Consider the following 10,044-nt stretch of genomic DNA (forward strand, 5'->3'; position numbering starts at 1 on the left):
TCTGCGGGTGGCATTTCCCGAATGGAAAGGCAGCCGGACCCACAAGATTTGCCTGGAACGAGGGAAAGGCTTTTCAGTCCATTGAACAGCCATCCAAACGACTGAAGACACTCCCTGTCACTGAGGAAGAGGAAGACGAGGCAGAGGCAGGTTCATGCCACCTTGAAGTTCAACGATCAACCGAATTGTTGCAAATGGAGAATGCCCAACTGAAAGAAGAAAATTTAAGATTGCATGCACAACTACAGAATCATAAGCAAACATTTTCATTCGACCAAAATATCCTCTGTGCCCCGCAAAGTCATTTATTACACAGGCATGCCTGATGCTGCCACAGTTTTCTTTCTATATGCCCTTCTTTCCAAATTTCCCCTCAAGTATCACTATGATTGGACTGTCCAAAGTATGCCACTAATTGATCAATTGCTGTTAACTCTGATGAAGCTCCGGCTGAATTGTGTGGGATCGAAGACCTCTCCACCAGATTTAACTGCAGTCGAACCACAGTCACCAATATTTTTATGACCATCTCCAGTGCCCTTTATGGACATCTTGTACGTTGGAATGATGGAAAACAACATCCCTTCCCGTTTCAAAAAACCAAACCTCCCTGCCAGAGTGCTTCCTCCCATTCCCCAACTGCCGTATTGTGCTTGACTGCACTGAAGTGGCTGTCTGCAACACCGAAAGCCTTGAGGACCAAAGTAAGCTGTACAGCCATTACAAAGGATGCACCACACTTAAGGCTCTGGTCGGTGTTGTGGCGCCCAATGGAGTTATCACGTTTGTTAGTGAACTGTATGGTGGGAGCATATCCGACAAAGCCATAACAGCTGACAGTGGAGTGCTGGAACAACTTGTTCCAGGGGACATGGTGATGGCTGACAAGGGCTTCACCATCCGCGACATTTTGCCCGAAGGTGTTTCCCTCAACATCCCCACATTCCTTGTCGATGGACAGTTCACATTGCAGGAAGTTCAGTATAATAGACTGATTGCCAGTGCCAGAGTCCATGTGGAACGTTCTATTCAGCGCCTGAAAACATTTCGGATTTTAAAAGAGATCCCACATCAGTACAAGAAACATGGAAACAAGATCTGGAAAGTGTGTGTGTGCTTGATGAACTTACAGACACCCATCCTGAGGGAAGTAGATGTCTGATCTTACCAGTCATCATAAATAATCAGTTATCATAATATTGTATATAAATAAATGTTATAGTATGTCTTAATTTGTGTTTGTCTTTTGCATTATATTCACACAGTAATATTGTTTAATGTAGAATGAATATCTAAGATAAGTACTTGGGCATTCCAGCGGCGCAGGTGTTGGACAAAACAAGATAACTTTAAGGAAATAATTCAGTTAATGTACCATGAAGTATTTTGGAGCATAGAACAGTGTTAAGTACTTGGGCATTCAAGTCCAATCTCACACACATCCACATTCTTTTTTGTTGGTTGGGTGCAGGTTCAAAATGTGAAGTACTTGTAAGGTAATGAAAGAACTGCACACTGATAAGCTCCCATTTACACCATTTTTATTCCGAAACATCACTGGAATAAAAAAATAGTAAGAGTAAATGGGAGAAGAGTAAATAAAAGAGTAAATGGGAGCTCACGGTGTGCGGTTCTTTCATTACCTTGCAAGTACTTGGACATTCCCTTTGTAAGGCTAGATGCGAGATGAGACAACTTCCTAAAGACACATGTTGTGTCCAGTGTAAATTCGATGCTGACTTTCATGACCCCTGATTTCAGAATGTGTAAAAAAATATGACACATATCAGTAAATAAGTTCAATAAGTTAACATTTATTTGTTATTGAAGAGAGCACGGGGCAGAAAATGGTCCTTGTAAAAATTTTCCAGGACCTTAAGATTGCTGACCCAGGCTGGGTCTTTTTTAATCTCTACAATGGCCATGTCCTGAGTTGTCCATACAACTAGATGACAGGTGGTAGCCTCTGTCAGGTGCAGGTTGCCCTGAATCTGATGCCAGTAGTTGTGGGTGTTCTTCAACCTAAATAGCCCGGTGACTTGGTCCACGTACAGGTAAAAGTCCTTTGCCTCTGCTGCCTGAGCGATTGTTTTCTCTCTGGCAGAATATGGGCATTTCACCTCCACAAGGTAATTGCTGGACAGTAGAAGTCCATCTGGGGAGGCCCCAAGCAGCCCACTGTCAGACAGGAACAGTCCCTTCTCCAGGATGGTCTCCCCACTTTGTTCCATGAACTTCTTTTTGGCCTCTTTCTCGTGCACGATTCCCCAATCACATGCCTGGGGACAGAGAATGAAACACAAGTGTAAGAATCAAAAGCAAATAAATAGCAAAGTAGCCTAGTAAATGGTAGCCTAGTAAATGGCTAAAAAATTACACGGTGTGTTCGCTACTCACACGAGCTCCTTGTTTGGGGTTGTATTCTCCCAGCAGTGTCTTGAACAATGAAGGTGGGAAAGACTGTCTTCTGACTGCAGACAAAACCAAACCAAAGTTGCTCGCTGTGATCCTCTTCTTGCGATATGCTGCCCTGTTACAGAGAAAGCCATTTTAGTTGACACATAGATGATTAAGGAAATACGACACAAAACTCATGTCAATCCAAATGGCAACTTTCTGACCCAAGCAGAATAATTGTACAAGTGTCGATTACATTTACATTATTTGTTTGTGTTTAAAGTCAAAAAGTTACCATTTCAAAATGAATTGAGTCTCATGTCTGTGAGCAGCTTTTTCTACAATATCAAATAACTGAATAAACATCCTCCAACATTGGCGCTGTGTTGCCCATGTGTACTTACCATAATGCATTGCTCGTCTGCCCAACTGTGGCCCTCTCGATGGCTTCTTTTTGTTGCTGGCTGACAGCAAGAGACGTCATGATGAAGTCCTCTTTGTCTTGAGCATCGCTGTACTCCTGACTGGCCAGTATCCCATCAAATAGTTTCTCTGGTAGGGATGGGTCAAATTCCTGCCCCAACAATTATCAAGGGAAAAAACAGACTTATGCATAGAACAATATGGCACACAAATATATGTTGGTTACACAGCACAGGCAAAAAGTATATCTAAAATAAATGCAAGGAGTGTTTGTGCCCTCTGGTTTGGCCGTCATTCTGAAGTGATGAGGAAATAGTCAGTGTGGATTTGTCATTGTAGAAATGAATTTGTTCAGCTATTCACTACGATTGCAGCTTTGACATGAGAAGTTGTAAATGCTAACTGTGTACAGTAGGCCTCAGTAATCTGGTAGCCTATCGTACAGTATTATTTTGGATTTCCAAGTGTTAGATTATTATTGTCATTGTCAGGTATTTTGGTTATCACGACACTCCTAGTCGAGAGAATGTATAGACCTTGGGATGATTATAACAATACATCAAAAATATAAAAAACAGAAAGCATACCTGATGTATTTCTGGGGCTAAAATAAAGCCCAGACCTGTGAAACGCCCAAATTGCGCCAAAGACTGCCTTGTCCAGCCTTTGTCTTCTTCGGTCACTGGGCGCTTAATTCCAGCTGAAATAAATGCATAAAATATAATTCAATTTAAAGAAAATGTAGGTTCAACATCAAAGCAGAAAGCATGGATAACTGGTGATAAATATTTTGTGGTTGTGAGTCATTATTCCAAGTAGGCTGGGCTACTAACCTTTTGATGTCGAAGGTGCCATCACAGACAGCCTCTTGGCCACAACGTCCTCTGTTTTGGGTGCTGTAGGCCTTCTCCACACACACTCCACATCCGTCCGGGTCATGTTCTTCTCCGCCCAAATGAGGAGGGCTGCAATGTGGTGGCACTTGGCTAGACCAACAGCACATGTACACCTGCTGTCCGTCACCTCCTGATCCTCTACATGCACCTAGATGAACACAACTTTTCTTAGTCCAAAGCCAGGCTCTAAATTAACACCAGCCAAATGCTGGTGAAAAGTCACTTTGGCTGGAAAAACGTACCAGCCATTTTTACCCATCAGTGAGTGTGTGTAGGCTATGGCAAGAATAACATACTTTCAACATTTTGGCAGGTGATAAAAAAAAATAGAGCCATGGTCGTAGGCATACAAGAACATAACATAACATAAATCGCCGCTGAGGGAACAGCTTGAGCACTTTGATATTTAAGTTTAGACGACCACTAGATAGCGCCACTGTACCAACTAGCACTCTGTGGATAGACAACCATTTCTCACCGATAACAAACCATGTTGCTTAACTGACATAGATTGAACATATTTCACATAGTAAACGTCAACAGTTATATCGGTTTTCAAGTCGACACCCACATATTTAGCTAATGTTTCGCCTCACCTCCACCTCATATTCTTTTTTCTTCATAGACGCCTGCACTTTTCCTTTCAAGCTGCCACCTGACATAACATTGACACTAATCACTCTATTTGAGTTGTAGGAGTTCAGTCCCTTTTTAACTGACTTCGGATGGCTGGCGAAATACGAAGTCACGGTGAAAAATGTGACTGGCTCCTTAGCAGTAGACATTTTCGTATAGCAATCACTAGATATTACCTGTCGTTAACGTTCACTGTGTTTAGAATTTCTGTTTATGTTCCCGCCGGCGGCTAACGTTAGCACAAACAGCACTGGGTCCTTTTTGCTGGTCGCACTTTCATGGAGTTTATTGAATGAGATATACAGGTCTGATCGACTTACTTTAAAATGCAGATGAATCCGCGTGGTTTCGTCTTTTCAACGATGTGTTCCGTGTCTTCGTAACCTTAGCAGGCGTTTTACAATCCAACCGTGAACATTGGCTGTTATCATTACAGTATACATTGGGAGCTGGGGATTTGGATCCGTGACGTCACACTTGCCAACCCTATACTAAACAGGGAGTTGGGAGCATTTTAAAGGCAGCGCTCTACGTTGGTGAACTTTTTCTTTGGCAGGAAAGTTCCTTTAAGAGCCAATTAGCTGATTTAAACTGATTCTGAAATATAAGGAAGTAAAAGTAAAAGGAAGGTTAAGCACAGTAATAGCAGGAGTGAAACAGCAAACTGGAGGAGGAGACACAGAAAGAGCTTCTTGTAAGCCATGAGTTGTTTAAAAGTCTGTCTGTGTGTGTGCATGTGTGTGCGTGCAAGTATTGCAGTACTTCTATGAAGATATTTTCAGAGAGGGAAAACATGAGATAATTTGGAGAAAGTTTGAGGAAGGGGGAGAGGTCAAAAGAGAGAGAGAGAGAAAAGAGAACAAATGAATGAACCAAGGAATGCACAGTCTGTGCTGAGCAAAGGCCATGGGGATCAGTGGTCCATGCTGTAATATGTATTCTGTGCAGTGCGCGCACACACACACACACACACACACACACACACACACACACATACACACACACACACACACACACTCTCTCTCTATCTATCTCTCTCACACACTCACACACACACACACACACACACCGAGAGAAACTTTCTGCTTCTATTCCTCAGGGGGTCCGCTTGCCAAGCGAGCTATACGCTGTGCAAGCACAACCATGGAAACATCAGACTTATTATGGTCTGCATGTAGCAGCGAATCAGAGAAATATGTTTCCCAAAAGCTTTATACAACCAACACGGATGACTTTGAGAACTCTATTCTCTTTCATTTCCTTACTTCAGTGAAGAAGGAAAAAATACCGTATACAGGGTAAGAAAAAAGGAAACGGATAAAAGTTAAGGATAGATAAATAAAGGCAGAGAAATCATCCATGGAAAGTATTCTTGTTGTAATATATTTCAATGAGAGGTCTGCTTTGACAGAGCATGCAAATACTGTATAAGGAGTAGGGATGTAAATAAAATCGAAATGTATTGATGTATCGGAAGTATCGGCCCGCGATTTAATCGAATCGCATCGTATCGTGGAGCATTCTTAAGAATCGAAAATAATCGAATCGCTGGCCCCTGTGCAATGCCCTAGCTCCATAACACAATAGTAGTGGAAAAGTAATTGGAAAAAATCGAATCGAGCCGAATCGCATCGTATCGTGGGGAATTCTTAAGTATCGAAAACAAAATCGAATCCCTGATTTAAGAAATCGAAACCGTGTCGTATCATCATGAAGGCTGTGATTTACACCCCTAATAAGGAGCATGTCCTACTGGAACACAAACATACAGTAGATATAAAGTATATATAAGATATATTTTCCACATACAACCCGGCTGTGTTGTGCTGTGTTGTGTTGAGCTGAATGGTGATGTTAACTCAGCCTGGTTTGTGTTTCTAATCCAAACGGTGTTACCCGGAGTATGGTTAGACTTGGAGCTATACTTGGTTTGAGCAACATTATATTTGTATACTAGAATGTTGATTTCTGTCTATTCTAATATCAAAGTGTTAAAGTGACGGCCGACATCACGCTTTGTTGAGCTGTAGGCCTACAAGAAAACCGGCAGTGGAAAAGAGGCATAAGGTAGTTGATCACATGATGGCCATGAATGTTTTTTTTTTTTTAATTAACCAGTAAGGGCAAGCTGGCACACGTCATTCTGGGTAGTAGGCAGCAATAGTGCTCACTTCAAAAAACGAGTCGTCTTTGAGCTGTGCCGTGCCACTTGACTAATCGAAACACAATGGGGCACCTAAGTCACGCCCTTCTACTTCCGATCCATGGGGCTGGAGCTCTCAAAATTTTGAATGAGAGTTAATGGAGCGAGTCAAGCTAAATCCTCATCCCGTTTGGCATGTGCTCCGGATTTCACATATGGTGACAGTGAATTTGAAAGGTTTGGATTTGCGTCGTAAGACCACTCATTTTCGACACGCAAGAAACGTTATTTTAGCTTTTGTGCAAAACTGTGTTAGAGACTACACATGCGCCTCGCATATCTGACGTGAACCGAGGCACAGCCAACCCTACCGCTGCACTGTGGCTTAAGTGGCTGCACGTCGGACATGCGACGTCTGTTGTGTAGTCCAAATAATTACATATTTTTGCACACACACAACTCAAAAATCGCTTGCCAAGTGAAGTCAACAAGCACACCATTGGTTGTTATTAATTCTGAGGCACAGCATATGTGTGATTGACGGGGAAATGCGAGGTGGATCGGAAAATAGCTTTGATCAGTCCATTACAGCCCAGTCAAAAGTTTTTGCGTTCCCAGCCCCACGAGACGCCCGGAAGGGGTGGAGACTTACCGCAGAGATACACCAGCGGCGATCTGAGCGAGTCGAGCGACGGAAGTAATTGACTTTGTATTGAGTCGAGAGACAAAAGAGATTCTGGAGACTAGAGCGATTTGCGCGACGAGCGCGACAATTTGAAGTTGAAATCTTTTCAACTTTTTATGACGCGGTTCGGCGACAAGCCGCGACAGCCAATGACTGTATAGAGGTCAGTGACCACAGCCAATGGGAATGCTTGAATGCTTTGCCTTCTGCCTGTACGGACATACTCTAGTCTCCTCAGTCTCTCGTATCGCTTGCTGCTACACTCTGTCTCTTGAGTCGCGTCGCCGCTGGTGTATCTCTGCGGTTAGGTGCCCCATAAACGGCAGCCGAGTTGTGCAGTGTGGAGCAGTACCGGGTGGAAACGGGCAATGGAAAATGGCCTACAGAGCGACACACAGACTCTCACTTTCTCTCTCTCTCTCTCTCTCTCTATCTCTTTTGCTCTCTCTCTCTCTCTCTCTCTTCCCAGGATCCCAGTTTAAGGACCCAGTTTTGCTCCACAATGAGCCATTATCGGCCTCCCACAGCTGGAGCAGGAAGTCTATTACAGAGAGGAACAGGGAGTCTGTTAGTGCCACACAGCTGAGGGACTTATGCAATCCTCATGCAACATACCGTACATGGCTGGGTGGATGACTGGCTGGCTGGCACCGTGGCTCAGACTTAAAACCTGCGCTTGTACAGCCACACACACCCGCATGCACGCACACAGCACACACACACAGACATACACAAACACATGCAAGCAAACACACACACACACACCCGCATGCACGCACACAGCACACACACACAGACATACACAAACACATGCAAGCAAACACACACACACACGCACACACACACACACTTTAAAACTGTACCTCTGAGCAGCTGTGCATGGTAATGACGCTGGCAGCCAGACACACAAGCACACACACACACACACACACACACACACACACACACACACACACACACACACACACACACACACACACACACACACACACACACACACACACACACACACACACACAGACTTTAAAACCGTACCCTTGAGCAGCCATGCTTGGTAATGACACTGGCAGCCAGACACACAAGCACACACACACACAAACACACACACACACACACACACACACACACACACACACACACACACACACACACACACACACACACACACACACACACACACACACACAATTTTAAACTACCCTTGAGCAGCCATGCTTGGTAATGACACTGGCAGCCAGACACAAGCACACAAACACAGACAGACAGACACACACACACACACACACATGCACGCATATTCACACACTTACACACACACACTTTCAGACCGTGCCTCTGAACAGCCATGCAGGGTAATGACGCTGGCAAACTCTTTATCTCTGTCACCATGGCCTCCTTTGGCGTCAGTGGCGTGACAGCTCTCTGCCTGTCTGTCTGCTGATTGGCTGTCTGTCTTCCTTCATGCGTGACATCAGCTCCCTCTGTCACTGCTGCCTCCTTTGACATGTCAGTGTTGTGATGTCTACCTGTCTCTCTCCATGAGTCCTTCTGATGCAAAGATAGGTGCATACTTAGAAAGAGTCTGGGTCGCTGCTGCTGCTGCTGGAGCCCCCCTTCATAATGAAATACTACTACTACTACTACTACTACTACTACTACTACTAATAATAATAATAATAATTCCAATATTACAGTATCCAGCAGTTTTACTATTTTGTAATAAATGTGTGTGCAGTATTGCATTTTTTTAGTCAATTTCAATGTAGCATGCCCCAATTTTGGGGGCAAAGCGGTTTGTGTTTCATCATTTTGAAGAGAGTCCCAAAATACCCCCCCCCCCCCCACCCCCCCCCCCCCCCACACACACACACACACACACACACACACACACACACACACACACACACACACACACTTTTAATTAGTGCAGCAGATATGAAATAGTAAGGCTAAGATTAACCATCATATTCGCGGCCTGTGGTCCATGGTCATGATCCAGACACACACACACACACACACACACACACACACACACACACACACACACACACACACACACACACACACACACACACACACACACACACACACACACCTTATTTGGGTGTTGATTGAGTCTTGGCGAAGAAAAAAAATCTGTCACCCTTTGGGAAAATATATTTTAAAAATCTGTCTGTCTGCCTGCTTTCCAGACTGCCTGGCTGCAAGATGATGTATGCCTGTATGCCTGTGTGCCTTTCTGTTTGTCATTCTGGCTGCCTTACATGGGACTAGGCCATAGTGCCACGCTGTCATTAATTTTAAATGACAGTTGGCGATTGCAGTGACAAGTTGGTGGACTTTTTTTTGGCATTGCCAAATATGAGCCACAAACACAACACGAAGGCTGATGCAATTATGTGATAACCAGCTACACTGAAGGTGGTGGGACTCATTAGAAGATGAACACGCTGTGAGTTAACTGTTGGCTATCTCTATCAACCAGAAATGGTCAGTGAGTAGTTGAGTTTAGGGAGGCAACCTTGGCCTAATAGTTGTGGAGTTGGACTGAATATCACAGAGTTGCAGGTTTGAATCCCCCCTGACCTCTCTACATCTCCCTCCATGGCTGAAGTGCCCTTGGGCAAGGCACCTAAACCCAGTGGTGTAGTCTCCTTTTTTGAAGTGGGTATACTGTATATTTGAGCATTTTTTGAATCGGGTATACTGTATATATTTGTGCTATTCCAAATAATGGATCAATCAATTTGAAGTGGGTATACTGAAATCCCTAAAATTTTGAAGTGAGTATACTCCGTATACCTGCGTTCTACGTAGACTACACCACTGCCTAAACCCACACGGGCAAGGACTGTATTTGCAAG

The 10,044-nt window shown here is 43.9% G+C and overlaps 1 protein-coding gene across 2 annotated transcripts; it reads right to left on the reverse strand.

The window, feature by feature from the left end:
• Window positions 1-1,794: 1,794 nt before the first annotated feature.
• LOC134467518 (uncharacterized) lies at window positions 1,795-4,832 on the reverse strand. 2 transcript variants are annotated; one of them, XM_063221377.1, is made up of 6 exons: window positions 4,673-4,832; window positions 3,654-3,864; window positions 3,408-3,520; window positions 2,802-2,971; window positions 2,398-2,530; window positions 1,795-2,279 (listed from the first exon to the last, which is right to left on the reverse strand). In XM_063221377.1, exons 2-6 carry the CDS (start codon window positions 3,757-3,759, stop codon window positions 1,815-1,817), a joined length of 987 nt encoding a protein of 328 aa, XP_063077447.1. In that variant the 5' UTR covers window positions 3,760-3,864; window positions 4,673-4,832; the 3' UTR covers window positions 1,795-1,814. The 2 variants fall into 2 exon arrangements, with proteins under 2 accessions (XP_063077447.1, XP_063077446.1); XM_063221376.1 differs by having other exon boundaries at window positions 4,313-4,832.
• Window positions 4,833-10,044: the final 5,212 nt, after the last annotated feature.

Source organism: Engraulis encrasicolus, chromosome 17, assembly GCF_034702125.1.
Source record: "Engraulis encrasicolus isolate BLACKSEA-1 chromosome 17, IST_EnEncr_1.0, whole genome shotgun sequence".
In the NCBI taxonomy this organism is placed as follows: Eukaryota; Metazoa; Chordata; class Actinopteri; order Clupeiformes; family Engraulidae; genus Engraulis; species Engraulis encrasicolus.

Excerpts from the sequence above, each read along its gene's own strand:
- LOC134467518 (XM_063221376.1), bottom strand. The coding sequence starts at position 4,501 with ATGTCTACTGCTAAGGAGCCAGTCACATTTTTCACCGTGACTTCGTAT. Across the intron at positions 3,865-4,312 it reads AAAAAGAATATGAGGTGGAG|GTGCATGTAGAGGATCAGGA; the intron begins GTGAGGCGAAAC and ends GTGTTCATCTAG. Across the intron at positions 3,521-3,653 it reads GGCACCTTCGACATCAAAAG|CTGGAATTAAGCGCCCAGTG; the intron begins GTTAGTAGCCCA and ends CATTTATTTCAG.